The sequence below is a fragment of the Hemitrygon akajei genome, unplaced genomic scaffold (genome assembly GCF_048418815.1).
Source record: "Hemitrygon akajei unplaced genomic scaffold, sHemAka1.3 Scf000083, whole genome shotgun sequence".
NCBI lineage: Eukaryota > Metazoa > Chordata > Chondrichthyes > Myliobatiformes > Dasyatidae > Hemitrygon > Hemitrygon akajei.
Window position 1 is genome coordinate 1,785,943 of NW_027331969.1, and position 22,423 is coordinate 1,808,365.

Here is a 22,423-nt window from a genome sequence, read left to right on the forward strand (position 1 = left end):
GATTCTGGACATTTGGGGGTGGGTTAGATCTATGGATCGCTCAAAGACAGGTTTTACTGGCCCCGAATGAGGACGGAGGTGGAAGAGTATTGCCAGTCGTGCATTCGCTGCATACGCCGGAAGACGCTGCCTTTGCAGGCTGCTCCGTTGTCACACTGGCAAAGTGAGGGGCCGCTGGACCTGGTTTGTGTGGATTTCTCAGCCATGGAACCCGGATGCAGATAAATTATCGCCGAAACGCTACGTGAAGTATGAAGAAAGGACTACAAAGAGTTTACAGTTGGCTAGGGGAGCGGCCTCCGAGCAGAGTCGGGGAATTAAGAGGAGGTTTGACAAGAAGGTAAAGTTCTCCCAACCACTACCGGGAGTTCGAGTCCTCATGAGGAATTTGTGACCACCTGGGAAACACAAGCTGGCTGATCGCTGGTCGGGCACGCCCCATGTAGTAAAGAGTCAGATGCCAAATCTACCGGTTTACCGGATGAGGCCCAATGATGGGAGGGGGCCCGTCAAGATTCTCCATCGAAATCCCCTGTTGCCCCTGGGACGAGATGTACAGGTAGAGCGGGAGCCCGAGGTACCGGCTGCACCTATACCAGGACTCTGCGGGAGAGTCGGGTCCGGGCCCAGTCCCTGTGAGGGATATTGACGCAGAGAATGATGACTCGGACGATTGGTGTCGATCGCTGACGCTCATGGGATGGAGGGAGAGGCTCCTGGCCCTTGCCCCTTCCCCACTTGGTTAGACGTGGTAAGAGGAGCTAGTGATGGGCAATTGGGGGTACCCATTGATGTGGGGCCCAAGCAAGAGTTAGAGGGTTTGGAGGTGCAGATGTGTTTGGGTGACCACTCGCGGGAGGTTTCGCCTCGTAGTTCCCATGAGTCTCCCGTATTGTTCGAGGCGGAGGAGTTAGAAGAGGGAGTGCGCAGGCCTCAGAGACGTAGGCACCCCTCCCCCCCCCACCCGACGATAGGTTGGCCTATGCGGCACTTGGGGAACAGGTTGTGATCTCCACTGTTTTGGGGAATTATGCCACTGCTTTCTGCACTTGGATTAGGCGGTGTGTTCTGCAGGAGGGTTGGCGAATTATCTGAACGTCATGATTGCTTGACTTAATTTGGTGGGGGGAGAATGCGCTGTTCTCAGATTATTAAATGGAATGTTAACTGTTAACTGCATATATAAAATGGCTTCTCTGTAACGGTGTAATGAAATGGCTTTTTTGCAGGAAACTGATTTGGTAATGCTCTGCTTAGTTGAAATGTTTGCGTTATAATTATTGATAACGGAGGAACTAACCACTGGAAGCGATGTTGTTCTGTCTGTATGTGCGGGAACCTGGAGTCAGTGCGCGGGATTTTCGGGAGGATAACCGAAGAGGAAGGTCGGACCCAGGTTGGACCCAGGCGACGGGTCGAGGAGGTCGGAGAAGATCGAATGGTGGACAGAAGGTTTCAATAACTGAGCTCCAATGGTTGTGCTCGAACTGATTGAACTCTAAAAAAGTTTTGGCGCCATATTCTTTCTTTTTATATTGTATCGCTATTAGTTACCTAGTTCCAGTAAGGTTTATGAAGAGCAATCTGTAAAACGTACATTGTGTGCTTTCTGATATTGTATGTCCGAGTTTGTACCAGTGTGCATTACACAGCATCCACGCAAACCGGAGACGCGGTTTGGCGGGTGGACGGATTTTCCCCGAGACAAATACAAGCCGATAGCCGTAAGCGTTACACAAATCATGTCAAGTTTTTAACATTTTTACAGATGGAACGAAAGAAAATTTAACTGGGACGGTTGGAGTAGCCCGTTTTTATGCCTGAAGTATAGACAATGATAGAGAAATTACTTTGCAACCATTTATCAGTATATACAGCAGATTTGGTTGCCATAATTTTAGGCTTAAGGTTGGTGGAGAAATTTCTTCACACGTAACGTTATAATTGTTCAGATTACTTTTATGTTTTGATGATTCTTAAACACGTTATTCAAGCAGTCGGTCAGATTTACTGTTGGAAATTCAGCAGGCATTAATTCCTATTCAAGTACTTGTTGATATATTTTCTTCTTATAGGTCCCAGCACACAGAGGTATTGAGGGGAATGAGTGGGCTGACTGTAAGTTACGAAAGTTCAACTGTGGATAAACACTCTTCACTTAACAAATCAGAAGTTCAGAGTTATGTATGTTGAGAATTAGGAGCTTATGGAAAGACTGATGGGAAAATGGGTACACCTTTACAGAATACATAAACGTGTTGGGTGTATGGGGAGAAAGGGGTAAAACAAGTACGGACGGAATTGTATTAACATGAACTGGAATGGGAACATGAAAGTGCTGGGTTTATGGGAGAAACAAGGAGGGAAGGAATTATATCCCCATGACTTACTATGCTTAATTATTCCTCATGCCATATTGAACATCAAGCTTCTGAATCGTGTAGGGTTTTTTCATTGCTATTTCAGGGTGATGCATATCAGGAGAGAAATCATGCAGGCTTCATTGAAAATTTCGGGGGCTTGATTGATTTCATTTAACCGCTTTCTTAAGTCATGGCATGACTTTAATGTAATTTGCAGTACTGTGTTTCATTACGTATAATCGATAGGATTTGTTAGGGGTAATTTACTTTTCATTAGAATACAGAAACAGCGAGGATTTTATTTCCAAGTTCTCTACACCATTGTCCAGTCCAGTTGATAACGGGAATGAGCCTTTAAGATGGAATGTCTTAATTTTGCCAATCATTAAACGAGATGGCGGAGACTGGTGTGATTCGCATTAGGTTAGTAAATGAGCATCTTACTCGACCCCCGCCGTCTTGTGGGAATGTCTAACAGTGAAGTTGGTGAGCGGAATGGGAATAGATGGACATATCCGCAGACTGATGTGCGGGCGGCATTCCGGAGTAGTTCTTTGTCTGGCATCTGGCGGGAAGAATGAGGTTCTGACTCTCTTGGACGGTGCTTTGCCGCTCCCGACACACACACTATCTTAACGTCCCGGACTGCCGGTCGATGGGACAATCCGCCCGGGAATAACACCTGGGAGATCAGGCGGTGAATCTGAGGAGCTGGAGCCCGGACTGGAGACTCTGCAGCCGCCTCTGGCGACTACTCAGGATGCGGCGCCGTTAATCAACTGAAGCATCGAAGTGACGGGATATTTCACCGCGCTGATCGCCTGCTCCCTGAATTTCGACTGAGTCACCATGTAAATAAATGTGTTCGTGCAGCAGCTGCAATTCATCAGGAAATACCCGAGGTACTGAAAGATCAATTCAGAATCATTGAATTTGAAACCTTTCCCTGAGACCTGATAATATATGAAATTTACAACCGCCGTCATCCACAGGAGGATGAAGCTGCCGGAGAGGGTGAAGAGTAAAACCACAGACCTCCTCCTGCTCGCCATCTCCGGGTCACTGCGGTTCTCCCCCTTGCTCTGACCCTTCAGCCCCTTACGGACCCGACTGGCCACTAAAATGTGCCTGACTGTCAGAGCGTTGAGCAGCAGGATCCCAGCGAAAGGGACGAACGGAGTTAAAACCGTATCGAGCCAGTCATATCCAACCCACCAGGGGTCAGTGAAATAATGGTTCTTGGGGATACAGAACCACGGTACATTGTCGACGATCATCTCGGGTTCCCATATGAAGAATCGGGGAACGTTTCTCAGACAGGACAGTACACCGGTTGTTGTCAGAACCACAGCGGCAGTTTTCCCGGTGCAATATTTTGTTTTCAGTTTCTGGCAGCAAATGGCGATAAATCGGTCAAAGGTGAAAGTGACGGTGAACCAAACGGAACAGTGCGTGGCCGTGAGCATCAGTACACCGATAACAGTGCACACAGGGGTGATGTCCAGAAAACTCCACCGGAAGTAATACACTCTGATTCGATTCAAAATGACCCACGTGACAATGGTCAGTAGATCCGCCGCTGCCATGGCCACCAGGTAGCGAGTGGTGCAGGTAGAGAGGCCGCACTTTCCCCGGGACAGGATCACAATCGCCACTATATTCACTGGAGAGAGGGAACAGACACTGGACATTACTTAAAACATTCTCCGGGAATTAACATGTTAGCTAAAACTCGGGAGTGCTGGAGTCTGTAAACGGCTGCTAATCTAACACCAGAAATGGGTCGCACTGTCTCTGACCTGTCTTCTTCAGTGTGGAGGTAATACGATGTGTGGGGAATCGTTGACGATAAAAGCGATCTGCATGAACAATAACGATCGGTGCTGATCCCCAATCCAGTCGTTGACGTGGCCCGTTTCACTGAATTAACTGTGACTGAACAGGACTCTGGAAAGTCAGCATCTGATGAGGCCGAGAAGGGATACAGAGAGGAGCAACACACACAAAACTGGAGGAACTCAGCAGGTCAGGCAGCATCCATGGAAATGAATAATCTTTCATTTCAGGTCGAGACCCTCCTTCAGGACGAAGCTCTGCCCCGATTTATGACGGGTTTCAGAGGGAAAGAGGGAACAACTTAGTGACCTGTGGCTGAGTTGCTCCGTTAATGGATTAATTCTACAGCTTAGTTTAATTCGATAACACACGGCAGCAGATCCGTAAACACTGGTTCAGGTGATCAAACCCAATAATTGACCGACAGACAGTGGGTTCCGACTGTGACAGACTCCACAGGGAGACGTGAAGCGCAGGACTAGGGTTTCCCTCTGATTAATAACTTAGGAGAAGTTTGCTTCAGAATGCAAACATCTCCCAGTCACAACTTCCAGGAGAGATCCCTGGCCCTAGCACTGGGACTTCTCTGTACAAGGTGTCTTGCAAGGCAGGAACAGCGTTCTATTCGATCCCGTGAGTTAGTGGAGAAAAATAGGCTTAGTTCCAATTGTTGTTAAACATGAAAATTCAGAATGTGAAACTGACAGGATCGATATCTCTGATGGATATTTGTGCAATGATGATCAGGTTGTAAGCTTGTATCATTATCTTAAACTGGTTCACACCGGTTAAAACACAGAAATAACGAAAATGAAATGCTCTGCTCACTCACCAGGAACTCCAATGACGGCAATGAACATGTACAATATTTTCTCCACACTGATATATCTATCGAACATTGCAGACATTTTCTCTGGCCAGTGATTTGTCTCTTTGTGCGACAGGCGATCTCTCGGAATTAAATGTTATAGCAGCCGATGCTTGGGGTTTTAAAGCCATTTAGCAATTCCACAGGGACAGATTTCAACAGATTACAAAAATAAAGTATTTTAAATTATTTATAAACCAATTACGTCAGACAGGTGCGATGACAGATTGTGATTAAATTAATGAATAATATTTCGATCATTTGTGGGAGTTAGTTTATTGCAGCAAAGGCGACTGGACCGTTGCAGGTGTCTTATCAATTAAATGTGATTCCACTGTAAATATCTACTTCAAAGGAACCAGTTGGCTGTCACAGAATACTGAAGTAAATTATGTCATTGTATTTTGTGAAATTGTACTGAATCACCATTCTCCTCAAGAGTGTAAACTCTTGATGTAGTTTGTGCTTGTGGGACTCTACTGAGAGGCCTCGAAGAAAATGTCTATTTGTGTTGATGAATAAACACAATTTCATATCCACTAAATCCTCCAATTGCTTCAGTGACGTAGTCACACACAGATCATTTGGGGGTCATACAGGACACATCCCTAACCCGAACACATGCCATGAAATTGAGCAGTCTAGTGCGGGGGTATGTTTTAATCATGTCACTCCGTATGTGTCAAAGAACTGTAGAGGCGGATAAGAAAGTGCAGATTTGTGTGTGTGTGTGTGTGTGTGTGTGTGTGTGTGTGTGTGTGTGTGTGTGTGTGTGTGTGTGTGTGTGTGTTTTTGTGTGTGTGTGTGTGTGTGTGTGTGTGTGTGTGTGTGTGTGTGTGTGTGTGTGTATCTTTCTGTCTGTCTACGAGTGGTAGTGTACGTCTGTGTGTTTCTGTGTCTGTGTCTCTGTTTGTCCCTTCCTGACTATACACGTGCCCGTACACCTCCAATTCAGTTTATCCCCCTTGGTTCAGCCCCTTCCCATCTGTCTCCGCAATTCATATGTTCTCGAATTCTCATTTCAAACGCTTCACAAAACGGCTGCTGAACCATAACAAAGCTAGAACAGATTTTAAATTTGTTATTAATGTCTGTAGAAATAAAACAACCTTGAGACTCGTCACAGCTCCATTTCAGCAGACACCCGCATATGAACATTAGATTATCCCGGAGCAAGAATCAGTTGAAACAGTTCACAAAATAGCTGTCTCCATTTTTAAAAACCCACCAGGAACAGAGGTAAAAGTTCATATTGAACTGATTATTATTGCATGAAAAATGGAACAACCCTGAGTTCTGACACACCTCCAAATGCAGCGGCTCCCGCAAACCAATGCTCACCTCCGAATCAGCCAGCACCCCCAACTCTGTGCAAATCAGTGTGAACCCACAAATCTGTGCTCACTGGCAAAACTTCATTCAGCCCTCAAATCAGCGTGCACCCCAAAAGCAACCTACACCCGCAAAATCCAGTGCAATTACACATTTTGTGACATACCCCTAAATCTGTGCACATCCGGAAAGCAACATTCGCCGCCAAATCCGTATGCACTCCCAGATTCACCGACAGGTCCTGAAACATGCGCACATCCGCAAATCCTTGCGGACCCCAAATTCGTGCGCACACCTACACATTACACTCTCACCGAGCAGGATTCACTTCAACAACTTTACTAAATATCTGCTTCCGACTTAAAAATAGCAATAACAAAGTTTAAATTCAAACACACGCCCACATGCATATTCTTCGTATAATCATTGACATCCCCCTAAATCTGCGTACCTCACCAAACCCATCTTTATCCCCTCATCAGTGGGTGTCCCAAATCCACCGACCCCCATATTCGCTGACAAAACCCCTATGTCTGCTCACAGCCACAAATCCACGTGCACCCCCATATTCACCAAAACATCCCTGTCAGAGCAATCCTCAAATCTGTGTGCACCCCCAAATCCGTGCCAACGCCGTACCCGCAGACACCCCCAAATCCACCGACATACCCAGATCTGTGCGCAACCCAAACCTGCTGACTCCGCCACATGCAAGTTACATCTGTGTGTTCTCCCAAAACTGTGCGCACCCGCAAAGCCGCATGCAAACCACAACCCAGTGTTCGCTCCCAATCTATGTGAATCCTCAAATCCGCCCACACACAATTCTGTGCGGTGCCTCAGATTTGAACTCCCAAAACCCTCACACGCCCAAAGCTGCGTGCACCCCGAAATTCACTGACACTCCGAAATCGCTGTGCACACCAGTATTCGCCAACAGACCCTGAAACGTCTGTACATCAGCAAAACAATGTGCAGCCCCACTTCCATGTGTAACCCCAAACCCGCTGACATCGCCACAGACACATTAGATTTTCAGAGAGCAAAACTCATTTCAGTACTGAAATAACTGCCACTTTCTTTAAAAGTTTAAAGTTCATAATGTGTTCATTATTAATGTATCTTTGTGTGTCTGCATCTCTGAGTGTTTATATGAGTTCGCGTGTGTGTCTTTGTTTCAGAGAGTAGCTAGCAGACAACGCTGGTGCTTTGTCGTGACGGCTTGGCTACAAAAACATTTGGCGAGGACAACAGAGGGATGTGTGTACACTGGTTCGGGGCACTATATAGCATTGCATTGTTTGTAAGGGATACAGCAATATCATGGGCTTACCTCTGAGGAGGTTGAACAGGGAATGAAAGAGTGAACCTTTGAGGAGCGTTTGATGGTTCTGGGCGAAAAATGAGGGAGAAATCATATAGCCATATAACAATTAGAGCACGGAAAGAGGCCATCTCGGACCTTCTAGTCCGTGCCGAACGCTTACTCTCACCTAATCCCGCCGACCTGCACACAGCCCATAACCCTCCATTCCTTTCCTGTCCATATACCTATCCAATTTAACTCTAGATGACAATATCAAACCTGCCTCTACCATTTCTACTGGAAGATCGTTCCACACAGCTACCACTCTCTGAATACTGAAGTTCCCCCTCGTGTTACCCCTAAACTTTTACCCCCTAACTCTCAGCCCATGTCCTCTTGTTTGTATCTCCCCACTCTCATGGAAAAAAGCCTATCCACGTCAACTCTATCTATTCCCCACATAATTTTAAATACCTCTATCAAGTGCCCCGTCAACCTTCTACGCTCCAAAGAAAAAGACCGAACTTGTTCAACCTTTCTCTGTAACTCAGGTGTTGAAACCCAGGTAACATTCTATAAATCTCCTCTGAACTCCCTCCCGAGAGATCGCCTGTTGTAGAGAGGGACAAATCACTGGACAGAGACACTATTTCCAATGTTGAATAAGTATGAGAATGTGGACAGACTTTCTAACCGCCTCTTCGGCTCTCTGCCGTGTTCTTTGACACATACAGGGTGCTATGATTAAAACATGCTCCCTCACACGAGACTGGTGAGTTTGATGGCGATATGTCAGGGTTAGAGGCGGGTCCTGGACGAGCCCCCAAATATTCTGAATATGACTGAGTCGCTGAAATCGTTGAGCGTTTCATGGATAGGAAAGTGTTTATTTATCACCACAGACAGACATTATTTTGGAAACCCCATCGATAGAGCCCCCTAAACATAACCTTCATCAAGAGTTTATGCTCTTGAGCAGATTGGTAAGAGTCGGTGATTCAATACAGTTTCACAAGCTACTATGCCATAATTTACTTCCATATTCTGTGTCTGATAAATGGTGCATATGTACAGTGAAAGCTCCTAGAGCTGATAAGACACCTCGGAAGGTTTAGTCACCATTGTTTGGACAAACTAACTCCCACAAATGGTCTAAATATAAATTCATCAGTTTATTCTGAATCTGTCACAGCGAGGATTGCACCTGCTTGACGTAACTGGTTTGTAAATAAATTAAAAAAACTTTTCTTTTAAATCTGTTGAAATCTGTCTCCGTGGAGTCGCTAAATGATATTAAAAACCTCAGACATGTGTAATCTCAACATCTCTTTCCGAGAGATCGCCTGTAGCACAGGAGGACAAACCACTGGACAGAGAAAATGTCTGCAATGTTGGATATGTACTTGAGTGTGGGGAAAATATTGTACGTGTTCTTCGCGGTCATAGGAGTTCCTGGTGAGTGAGCAGAGCAATTCATGTTTGCTATTTCTGTGTGTTAACCTCTATGATCCTGTTTATGATCATTCTACAAGCTTCCAATTTGATGATCGTTGCATAAGTATCTGCCAGAGTTATCGATACTGTCAGTTCAACATTCTGATTTTTTATATTTAATGACGAGCAGTACTAAATCTCTGTCCCTTCTGTAAGTCACGGAATCGGCTCGAACGCTGTTTTCGTCTTTAATAACACCTTGTCCAGAATGGTGCCACTGCTGGGCACAGCCAATTCTCTGTGAAGGTGTGACTAGGAGGGCTGGACATTGGAGAGTTCACTGTTTCTCAGTTATTGATCAGAGAAATTCTCTGGTCCAGAGTTTCACTTCCCCCTGAGGAGTTAGTCACAGTCGGATCTCGCTGCCTGTTGGTCAATAATTGGGTCTGACTACCTGAAACAGTCTCCATAGATCTGCTGCCGTGTGTTATCGAATTTAACTGCTCAGTAAAATAATCCATCAACCGAGCCATTCAGTCTCTGGTTGCTCAATATCCCCAAGACCAAGGAGATGGTGGTGGACTTTAGGAGATCTAGACCTCATATGGATCCAGTGATCATTAATGGAGAATGTGTGGAGCAGGTTAAGACCTACAAGTATCTGGGAGTACAGTTAGACGAGAAGCTAGACTGGACTGCCAACACAGATGCCTTGTGCAGGAAGGCACAGAGTCGACTGTACTTCCTTAGAAGGTTGGCGTCATTCAATGTCTGCAGTGAGATGCTGAAGATGTTCTATAGGTCAGGTGTGGAGAGCGCCCTCTTCTTTGTGGTGGCGTGTTGGGGAGGATGCATTAAGAAGAGGGACGCCTCACGTCTTAATAAGCTGGTAAGGAAGGCGGGCTCTGTCGTGGGCAAAGTACTGGAGAGTTTAACATCGGTAGCTGAGCGAAGGGCGCTGAGTAGGCTACGGTCAATTATGGAAAACCCTGAACATCCTCTACATAGCACCATCCAGAGACAGAGAAGCAGTTTCAGCGACAGGTTACTATCGATGCAATGCTCCTCAGACAGGATGAAGAGGTCAATACTCCCCAATGCCATTAGGCTTTACAATTCAACTGCCAGGACTTAAGAACTTTTTAAAGCTATTATTAATGCTTTTTGAGTTAGTTCTTACTGAGTTAAGTATTGTATGTAATTAGTTTTTGCTACAACAAGTGTATGGGACATTGGAAAAAAGGTTGAATTTCCCCATGGGGATGATAAAGTATCTATCTATCTATCTATCTATCTATCTATCTATCTATCTATCTAATCTGTCCCTCCAGCATTTTGGTGTGTTGCTCCCCTCCGTATCCCCTCTCGGTCACATCAGATGCCGAGATTCCAGAGGGCTGGTCATTCACGATTAAATCAGTGAAACCGGCTACATCAGCGAATGGAATCGGGATCAGCACCGATGGCCATCGTTCTTGCAGCTCTTTTGTTTTCTTTTTTTTTTATCGCCGATGGTGGAACACACGTCGTTCTATCTCCACACTGAAGAAGGCAGGTCAGAAACAGTGTGACCCGTGTCTGCTGTCAGATTAACAGCCGTTCACAGACTCCAGCCATCCCGATCTTTAGCTGAAATCCGATCAGTGTTTAAATCCCGGAGAATGCCCAGTGTCTGCTCTTTCTCATTCTCTCTCTCTCTCTCTCTCTCTCTCTCTCTCTCTCTCTCTCTCTCTCTCTCTCTCTCTCTCTCTCTCTCTCTCTCTCTCTCTCTCTCTCTCTCTCTCTCTCTCTCTCTCTCCTCTCTCTCTCGCTCTCTCTCTCTCTCTCTCTCTCTCTCTCTCTCTCTCTCTCTCTCTCTCTCTCTCTCTCTCTCTCTCTCTCTCTCTCTCTCTCTCTCTCTCTCTCTCTCTCTCTCTCTCCCAGTGAATCTAATGGCGATTGTGATCCTGTCCCGGGGAAAGTGCGGCCTCTCTACCTGCACCACTCACTACACTCACTACTGGTGGCCATCGCAGCGGCGGATCTACTTACTGTTGTCACTAAGGTCATTTTGTATCGAATCAATTAGTATTATTTCCCCTGGAGTTTTCTGAGGATCACCCCTGTGTGCAGTGTTATCGATGTTCTGAGCTACACAGCCACACACTGTTCTGTCTGGTTCACCGTCACTTTCACCTTTGACCGATTTGTCGCCATTTGCTGTCAGAAGCTGAAAACAAAATATTGCATCGGGAAAACTGCGGCTGTGGTCCCAAAAAATAGCCGGCGTACAGTTTTGCCTGAAAAACGTTCCTCCTTATTTACTTGGAAACCCGGGATGATCATCAACAATGTACCGTGGCTCTGTAAAGCCGAAACCTTACTGCACCACAACACAGTCTTTAAGCCCCTGCTTGTATCACATCCAGACATTTCACAGTCGAAGACGAAGCTGATCCGTAAGGCACTCAATCATCATCAAGAACAGATCTAATTAAACAAATACAATGATCAACAAAGATTTTCTGGGAGCACCTGACAATATTTATTGCTCCTTTACATTTCTCAATTGGTGCTTCCATCCACATGCCTGAATATCTGACGTCTTCAAGAGTTTGATCTTATAATTTCATATCGCCTCTATTATCCAAAATATAATTCAAACGCTGTATTACCATACTTTGCATAGTTTGCATAAATGAGACATTAACGACATAGGCCGACAGCTAGAAGGATCAGACGGAATGCTCCCAATGTTTAGAATAGGCCCTACTACAATCACTTCAGCACCCCACATTCAATAAGTTGAATGAAATATTTATACGACAAAGGTCTCATACATTTCAGTTACATTCATTCACAATTTCTAACCTGCCCCTTTCATTATAAAATGGCCACATTACCCCTCTGACATTTAACCTATCACGACTAATAACACTATAACACCGAACAGAAAATAAATGTGTGAACAACTATTTTTGGAAAGTTTATTGTGGTGGTATCACATGTCAGAACGTGATTGGACAGAGTTCTGAGCATGCGCAAAAATGATAGACTATCTGGAAGTATGGCGCTGTAAGACACGTGTGGTTATTGCTGTTGTAAATAAAAGTTCTATTCTTCCAGAATATAGTTCTTTATTAGAAACTCACGGTACATATTAATATAAAGAACACAACAGTCATCATTAGCGAAAATCTTTAAGCGCACTGATCAATGGAAATCTTAAGCTGCGGATTCATTGGGCAGAGGTCCACGGCAAAAGATGTCTTGATATAGTAGGCTCCTCATACTGCACAATACCTGATGGGAGTGAGGAGGGATGCAGAAGAGAACACCATCGCAAACTGTGGCACATGGACGAGGGAGCTGAGACATTGGTCCTAAGTGACTTCATATTACAAAGAACTTTGGTTAGAGTTGTACTTCATGATCTTCTCATAATCTGCCCTGGAGCAGTTTAGGAACAGATGACAGATTCTCCATTGTCTCAGATGAATCTTTCTCTTCTGCCTCCATGACTGATAGAAATCGGAGCTTCTGTTTTCTGTCCAGAAGCCGAGGAGCCAAAGTCATTTCTACCCTGTCAATGAGTGAACCAATGATTCCATTTTTAAACTATGAGGCTTGAGAATCCTCAACTGCAATAGAGGAAGGATCTGGGGAGGATCAGACTGCATTCTTCGTGTTTCCAATTTCCCCAGCTTGTTTCCTGAATACGTCTAACATCGGGGGGATTTGACAAATCAGAAATAAACTTCGTAGTCTTGGCCATGAGAAAGCAGGTTTCTCGCATTCCACCGCAATAGTTTATTCCCATTATGTAACTTCACTGGTAGACTGGGGTATAGATACCCCACCCATCAGAGCTTCATTTAGGACGGGCGTGATTACTCTCGGGCGTCTTTGTGAGTCCGTTCCGGCAGATGTTTATGGTGGCTGAGGAAGAGTGTTGAGGCACAGAGGGAGTGAAGGACTGAGTCCGTTGGATCTCAACAGCCAGACAGACACGTGGCCCCGCCAGTGTGACAGCTGCCGCCGATTTTGCGCGGTGCCCGACGGAAGTTGTCGTTCCGATGCAAAGCGGGTGTTATTGAACAATTTGTGTCATTTGTCACCCGTTATATCACCATACAATTGCATCGTGACAGCGGGGCCTAATAGCCTCTATCGCATCTGCTCCACCACCACCTCTGGCATTCATTCCAGACACACACCACTACGAGTATGAAAAATAAAACTTGCAACACATATCTCCTTTAAACATCTGAGTCAAGTTTAACATTACTGTCCAACATAAAGTCAATATCTCTTAACTGTCTCTGTTAGGTTACCCTTCTGTTCTGAGTGGAACATGCAAGCTTTGTGCTCTCAAAGTTTCGGTGTTGAAGGCCTCCGCTTACCAAGTACACTTTGCCACAATACAGCCTGTCCCAATCCAGACTTGCCAGATCCTTTCAGACCCAATCAGAATTGGTCTTTCGCTAATTCGGAATCTCAACTCCCAGAGCAAACCTACCTTTTTCCAAATTTATGTTGAATTTAATACAATTGCGACCATTGGACGTAAAGTATTCCTCCACACACACTTCTGTCACTTGCCCTGTCTCATTTCCTAACAGCTGATCAATAATGTCGTTGGGACTTCCACTTTCTGAGTAAGGAAACTTTGCTGAACACGACTGATTTTCCTAAGATCATCTGCCTTTCCTACAATACCCTATCCCATCTTGTCGTTTTACAGCAGAGGAGCCCCGGCCAATGTCTGAAACGCTACAATCACATTCTGAAGATGTTCTATAGGTCAGTTGTGGAGAGCGCCCTCTTCTTTGTGGTGGCGTGTTGGGGAGGAAGCATTAAGAAGAGGGACGCCTCACGTCTTAATAAGCTGGTAAGGAAGGCGGGCTCTGTCGTGGGCAAAGTACTGGAGAGTTTAACATCGGTAGCTGAGCGAAGGGCGCTGAGTAGGCTACGGTCAATTATGGAAAACCCTGAACACCCTCTACATAGCACCATCCAGAGACAGAGAAGCAGTTTCAGCGACAGGTTACTATCGATGCAATGCTCCTCAGACAGGATGAAGAGGTCAATACTCCCCAATGCCATTAGGCTTTACAATTCAACCGCCAGGACTTAAGAACTTTTTTTTTCTTAAAGCTATATTAATGCTTTTTGAGTTAGTGATTTAGATGCATATCATATTATTACTGAGTTAAGTATTGTATGTAATTAGTTTTTGCTACAACAAGTGTATGGGACATTGGAAAAAAAGGTTGAAGTATAAAGTATCTATCTATCTATCTATCTATCTATCTATCTATCTATCTATCTATCTATCTATCTATCTATCTATAACAACCTTTTGTTGCCTGCAACAGTCTGTGATCCCTGTACAAAGTTGTTCCCCTAAATCCCTCAGACTGTTTGGTGGTCTGTAACATGGCCACATTAAAATGCACATACGTTTCTTTTACCTCAGTTCCACCCACACAGTTTTACCAGACGAGTTCTCTAGTCTGCTCTGACTGGGCACTACCGTGAGGTTTTCCCCGACGAGTAATCTTCAATTACCAGCTCCCCACACGCTCTGTAGCGTCTAAAACGATGGAATCCGGATTATGGAGCTACTAGTCCTGTTCCTCCTGCAAGTCTTACTAATGGCTACAACACCATAATCCCAGGAGCTGATCGATGCCCCGAGCTCATCTGCCTTTCCTACAATACTTCCTTCACTGGTGAAATGCAGAGACATAGACCCAGTATTCTGGAAAATGCCTTTGCCAGTGGGGGGAGGGGAGATAGTAGCTTGTTGCCGCTTACGCGCGGGAGGGAGGGGAGCTGGGGGGACTTTGGGGTTCGAATGGAGGAGGAGAAGTTGCGGCCTCTCCGGAGAATGGATATCTGGTACGTGTTAAGTAGGGATCCGTGCACAATCCCGATTCGATGGAGGCAGACGTGAGGGCGTGGAGGAACATCTGGAGAAACTTCTGAAATGCCCGTTTCGCTGCCGCTGCTACTGTGCGGTCCGGAATCTCCGGAGGAGAAGGCCTCCGAGACCTCGGCTTTGCTTGTTTCGGCGGCCGGGACGAGGTCGAAGGCGCTCGTCAGAGGATGGCGCCCGGGAGGCTGTATCGGAGGGGCTGGTCGGAGGCTCGAAGTTTTCGGACGGTCTCAGAGTCTGCTGTCGTCGGATGCTTCCGAGCCGTTAATTGCCAGTGCCTGAAGGTTTACGGCAGGGAGAGTTTCTCTCGTTTGCTGCCTGATATCGGGACTATTGGAGTCGATCGGGACTTGGGACTTTTTTTAACCGCGTCCATGGTCTGCGTCTATCGAATTACGGTATTGCTTTGCACTGCTGTAACTATGTGCTATAATGATGTGGTTTTGTCAGTGTGGATCTTGGTTTGTCCTTTTTTAATTTTGTGATATCACTCTGGAGGGACATTGTATCATTTCTTAATGCATGCATTTCTAAATGACAGCAAGCGAGGACTGAGTGTCCTCATAATCTAATATTTTACTGTCGTTCATTCTTTGGGACACTTCTCCGTTTTCGTGGATGGTTGGGAAGAAAAAGCATTTCAGGATGTATATTGTATACATTTCTGTGACATTAAATTGGACATCTGAAACTTTGAGCCTTTGATACTGGAACTCAGTGTTTCGGAAACTAAAGATTAGCTGGGCCGACATCGCCTTTACCATCCCCTCACCCTATGTGGCCACTCTCTCAAAGTTATGTACTGGGGTCCGCAACAATCGTGGTGAATCTCATCTGGAGTCCCCCAGCACAAAATATCCTCTCTGCATCCACTCTATCCAGGCCTTTCACCATTCGACAGTTTTCACCCCTATTTCTTCTGAATGCCGATGAACACAGACCCAGAGCCGACAAACGTTCTTCATCTGACAAGCCGTTCAAAGCTGGAATCATTTCCGAGAACTTCCACAACAGATTCTGCCCGGTACCTCACGGGTAAAGCCCTCCCACCACAAAGCACATCTACCTGTACCGGTACAAGCCCTTCCCCTTGCCAGGGCAACATACTGCCTTCTTTTAACTCTCTGGATTAATTTCTGAACTTCTGTTTCATTTCTTATACTCCATCTGTTCGCTTTTATTTCGTAAGCACCTCATTTGCTCCCACCTGCTTATGCATCTCCTTTGATCTCCTTAAGCAGGATCGCAATATCTCTTAAGTATCCCTTATTACATCTGTTATGTTTACCTTCTATTCTGACAGGGACATGCAAGCTTTGTGCCCTTAACATTTCACTGCTGAACCCTTCCGAGTACACTTTTCCAGAATACAGCCTGTCCCAAATCATCCACGTTGCAAATTACACCTTCTTGGCCGTCCAGTTAGATGGACCTGCCGACTGGTGTCGGTATACACAGTGGAAGCACCTGTATTTCATACGGCAGCTCCAAAGGTCCAGACACCTTTTCTGAGGCAAATAATTTAACACAAATGATTGAAAGCATCTGGGAAGAGAGGACGGAAATGCCCACGGTTACTGTTGTGAGCGCTAACACGCGGACAGGTAGGGAATGTAGCTAAACGGATCATGTACAGTAGTTAGGATCCGTTTAGTGTGGCGTCATGGTTGGCACAGACAGTGCGGCCCGAAGGGTCTGGTCCTGTGCTTGACCTTTCGCTGTTCCATGTAGAAGTAAGTCAAATAGAATGCAGCCGCGTTCCTTTTCTCATGGCAAACTTTTATTTCCAAGATGATGGACGTAGACATGCTTTTGAGCCAGGACGAAGTACCTCGGCTACCTTCTGGATGGTTCGGAAGGAGGGATGATAATCATGAAAGAGAGACGAGATTATATTCAAAGCAACACGCACAACATACTGGAGGAACTCACTCCGCAGGCCAGGTAGTCTATGTGGAAGAGATCATTCTCGGCGTGTCGGGCCAAAACGAGCAGGACTTGAACAAAAATGAGAATTCAGAGACAAAGTGCGGGTGAGGTGGGAGAGTGAATAAGACTCACAATGTGGTTGGAGACAGGTGAAAGCGGGAGTGAGGCAGGGGTGAAGTTAAGAGCCGGGAAGTTCATTCGTGAAAGAGATAAATGACTGGAGAAAGAGAAATCTGATAGGACAAGATGGAGCATCGTGGAAGAAAGGAGAACCAGAGGGGGTTGATGGGCAGGTAAGGAGATAAGACAAGAGAGAGATACGGGAATGAGGGAATGGTGAATGGGGCAGAGTACGCATTACCGGAAGTTCAACTGATCAATGTTCATGCCATCAGGTTGGTACCAACCCGGACGGAACATGAGGTGTTGCTCCTCCAACCTGAGTGTGGCCTCATTGCGCAGTTGAGGAGGCCATGGACTGACGTGTCGGGATGGGAGTGGGAAGTAGAATTGAAATGCGTGTGTTGATTTGGTTTCCAGCATCTGCAGATTTGCTGGTGTTTACGGTTGCTTTCAGGTGACGTGCGATGGGAACTGGTGCTGAATCAGAGTGGAGCTGTCGTTTTACTCCCAGTGGATCTGCTGGTCCGAATTCCTCACCGGATGGACGACAGCCACACCGACACGAACAAGAGGTGATGTGCTGGGTCTGATGGTGCTTTCAACAATGCCTCCCTTGCTGGGAGAATGCCACTCCCAATTTACACGGCTCAGTACCATCGGATTTTCCATTCTCAGCAGTTTCACTAAATTAATCACAGTCTGTCATGGTGGGGATTACACTGCCTGACGTAATGGGTTTGTAAATAATTTAAACATCTTTATTTCGAAATCTGTTGAAACCTGTCCCTGTGGAGTCACTAAATGATATTAAAAACCCCAGGATTATGCTGCCGTAATATTTCATTCCGTGAGATCGCCTGTAGCACAGGGGGACGAAGAACTGGGCAGAAAAAATGTCTTCAATTTTGGCGAGTTACAGGAGTGTGCAGAAAATATTGTACATGTTTATTGTCGCCATTGGAGTTCCTGGTGAGTGTGCAGACTTCATGTTTGGAATTTCCGTGTGTTTACCTCTATGCAGCTGATTATGTTCGTTTCACAAGCTTCCAACTTGATGAACACCGTATAAATATCCGTCAGAAATGTCAGTCCTGTCAATTCGACGAGCTGATGAGTTTTCATATTCAATGATAAACGGAACGTTGAGTGAAATCGGCCTTTGCTTCTTAGAGCAACGGAGCATGAGGGGTGATCTGATAGAGGTGACTAAGATGATGAGAGGCATTGATCGTGTGGATGGTCAGAGGCTTTTTCCAAGGGCTGAAATGGTTCGCACAAGAGGACACAGGTTTAAGGTGCTAGACAGTAGGTACTGATATGTCAGGGTTAAGTTTTCTTTTACTTAGAGAGTGGTGAATACGTGGAATGGGTGCCGGCAACGGTGGTGGAGGCGGTTACGATAGGGTCTTTCAAGAAACTTTTAGATAGGTACATGGATCTTAGACAGATAGAGGTCTGTGGCAAGCCTAGTAATTTCTAAGGTAGGGACATGTTCGGCACAACTTTGTGGGCCGAAGGACCTGTATTGTGCTGTAGGTTTTCTGTGTTTCTATGTTTCGAAACAAAACGTCTGTCTCTCCTCCGCCACAAGGGATTGATTGGAAAGTTATATCTGGTTTCTATGAGATCGAGAATGGGACCCAACAAGAGAGTGATTGTTTAATATTCTGATTAATTGTATTTTCTCTGAGGTAGGTACTGGCGTGGGTGAATCACTATCTGCAGATGAAGGAGCTTTCTGGATTAGAGGGTGAAATTTAAATGTTACGACACGCAGGGTGTAATTAGCGAATAATAAGGTCGAACTAGATCGGGACTTAAGCTGTCACAAGTTGTGTGTTTTACAAATAGGATTAATAGACCCGCACTTCATTTGAAATGATCTGCTCAAACTCATGAAGAAGTGTCGGTGATAATATTCTGAGCCATGTGGATGGATAATGATATGACATGAAAGCACAATGTCTGTAAAGTAATTGATCAATGTAAAAGAGCATTAACACCAACACACCCACAGGCTCACACAAATAAACACTACACACTCACACACACACACACACACACACACACACACACACACACACACACACACACACACACACACAGACACACAGACACACACACACACACACACACACACACACACACACACACACACACACACACACACACACACACACACGATATGAAAGTATTTATTCATCATTACAAACAGACATGTTCTTGGATGCCCTCTTGATAGAGTCCGCAAACACAAACTGAATCACGCCTTTATACTCTCGTGGAGAACGGTAACAGCAGGTGATCCAATACAATTTCACAAGCTGCAATGGCATAATTACTTCAATATTCTCTGCCTGACAAGTGGTTCATTTGAAGTACATATTTACAGTGGAAGCACATTTAATTGATGAGATAACCTCGGAAGGTTCAGGCACCTTTGTTGGGACAAACTAGCTCCCACAAATGGTCTAAAAGTTAAATCAAAAAATTAATCACAATCAGTCACCGCGGGAATTGGACCTGCTGGAATTGGTTTGTAAATAATCTAGAAACCTTTAATTTGAAATATATTAAAACCTGTCCCCGTGCAATCACGAAAAGGTATTAAAATCCTCAGGCACATGCTGCCTCGACATTCCCTTCCGAGAGATCGCCTGTAGCAGAGGGAGACAGATCACTGGACTGAGAAAATGTCTGCAAGTTGGATAGGTTTGTCAGTGTAGAGAAAATGCTGTACGTGCTCATTGCCATCATTGGAGTTCCTGGTGAGTGAGCGGAGCAGTTCATGTTTGGTATTTCCGTGTGTTAACCGGTGGGAACCTGTTTATGGTCGTTTTACCAGCTTCCAGATTGACCATCATTGGACAACTTTCCGTCGGAGATAGCGATGCTGTCAATTGAACATTCTGACATTTCATATTTACTGACATGCGAAACGCAACCTGGATCTCCTCGAACTCACAAGATCGACTTGAATGTCGTTCTTCCTTTAATGACACCTTTTCTAGAGTAGTACCAATACTAGGGACTGTCAACTCTCCGGGAAGGTGTGACTGGAAGAGCTTAAATGGGACTTTGTCCAGATTTGGACCGATGCTGGGGAAAGGCCTGAAGATCAGATTGGAAGTATTTTACATTTTGAAGTTCACTATTTCATTTTTATTTATTAAGTGCAATCGTGAACAACAGCCAGATCAGAAATGCTGATCAAGTCAACTAGTTCCCAAAGAGAACTCTGATAGGCCAGTCAGATGGTTCACTGCTGCTCAGCGGCAGAACACAAAAATATCATATGCACAATGAAGAAACATTTACAAATAGTAGAAATATTGGAGACACGATGATCATGATGAAGTCTGCTGGACAGAGACGTTTATACACATGCTGTCCTCCAGCATTAGAGACACGATGATCACGATGAAGTCTGCTGGACAGAGACGTTTATACACATGCTGTCCTCCAGCATTAGAGACACGATGATCACGATGAAGTCTGCTGGACAGAGACGTTTATACACATGCTGTCCTCCAGCATTAGAGACACGATGATCACGATGAAGTCTGCTGGACAGAGACGTTTATACACATGCTGTCCTCCAGCATTAGAGACACGATGATCACGATGAAGTCTGCTGGACAGAGACGTTTATACACATGCTGTCCTCCAGCATTGGAGACACGATGATCACGATGAAGTCTGCTGGACAGAGACGTTTATACACATGCTGTCCTCCAGCATTGGAGACACGATGATCACGATGAAGTCTGCTGGACAGAGACGTTTATACACATGCTGTCCTCCAGCATTGGAGACACGATGATCACGATGAAGTCTGCTGGACAGAGACGTTTATACACACGCTGTCCTCCAGAATTCAAAGAGATTGATGGATAAGGTTGCGGGGTGACAAAACGTGGCAGGAGCTTTTGGAACTAAAAACTAATCGCTTCCGGGGGAAAACAGCATCTGTTCTTTCTGCACTGTTCTCCAGCAGTTTAAGGACTTAGTCCAGCCGGAACATAACTCACAAGTGCTCTTGAAAGTCAAGTATTAACCCCTACCTACCAACAACCAAGCATTGCCATCCTGGTCCCCTTCATGATGGCTTATGAAGAAGCATGTGACTTCCCTCCCAGAGATGATACGTGTTTGTACACTCAACTCCTGAAGGCTTGGACCCCCATTCTGAGTTATTGAACAGACTGAACACCTGGTCCTGTGTTTTCCGTCTCCCTGTGGTGTCTCGCACAGTTATATTCCACTACATGTTGGTCAATAATTCGGCCTGATCACTGGAGACAGTTTTCACGGACCTGCTGACGGGTGTTATCGAATTGCCCTGCCCTGTACAATTAATGTATTATTAGAGCCACCCAGCCTCTAGTTACTAAGTTGTTCCTGCTTTCCCTCTGATATCCGGCGGTAACGGGGATATCGCTTCCTGATGAAGAACGGTCTCGTCCGGCAAGTTCAGTGTTTGTTCAATTCCAGAAATGCTTCTCGAGCTGCTGAGTACCTCTAGTGCTTTGTGTGCGTTGTTTCTCGCCGGATCTCTCCTCAGACCAATCAAATGCCAGGTTTCTAGAGGGTTGGTCGGGCAGGGTTAAATCATTGAAATCGGCCCCAACAAGGACCGGAATCGGGATCAGCACCGATGCTTGACGGTCATGCAGCTCGTTGTTAACCCCCATGATGAGCCACACAATGTCTTATCTCCACACTGAGGAAGGTCGTGCAGCACCCGGTTTCGCAGTCCCGCTGAAAGCTGATGCTGTGTGAATTACCAGATTATGTGTTCAGTCATTCCCTCTTCCCATTTCCCTCTTCTCTCTTCCCTCTTCAAACTTCCCTCTTCAATCTGCACTCTTCCCCCTCTTTCACTCTGCAGTGAATATAGTGGCGATTGTGATCCTGTCCCGGGGAAAGTGCGGCCTCTCTACCTGCACCACTCGCTACTTGATCGCCATGTCAGCGGCAGATCTACTGACCGTTATCTTGGAAGTTATTTTGTTTCGAATAAAACTCGATTACACGATGTGGAAGTATCTGTACATTACGCCCGTGTGCAGTGCTATCGAGGGGCTGAGGTTCGTTGTCATGTACTGTTCTGTCTGGTTCACCGTCACTTTCACCTTCGATCGGTTTGTTGCTATTTGTTGCCAGAAGCTGAAAACAAAATATTGCAGCGGAACAACTACGGCTGTGGTTCTAACAACAACCGGCGTACTGTCCTGTCTGATAAACGTTCCTCGATACTTCCTCTGCGAACCCAGAGTGATAATCGACGATGTACCGTGGTTCTGTGATAT

General features: G+C 45.5%; 1 protein-coding gene across 1 annotated transcript in view; it reads right to left on the reverse strand.

Annotated features, from left to right (window-relative positions):
- Window positions 1–466: 466 nt before the first annotated feature.
- Window positions 467–22,423, reverse strand: part of LOC140722679 (uncharacterized) — a 66,081-nt gene continuing 44,124 nt past the window's right edge. The window contains exon 6 of the mRNA XM_073037384.1: window positions 467–633. Within this exon, the coding sequence (XP_072893485.1) occupies window positions 467–633 (167 nt within the window). The remainder of the gene's footprint in view (window positions 634–22,423) is intronic.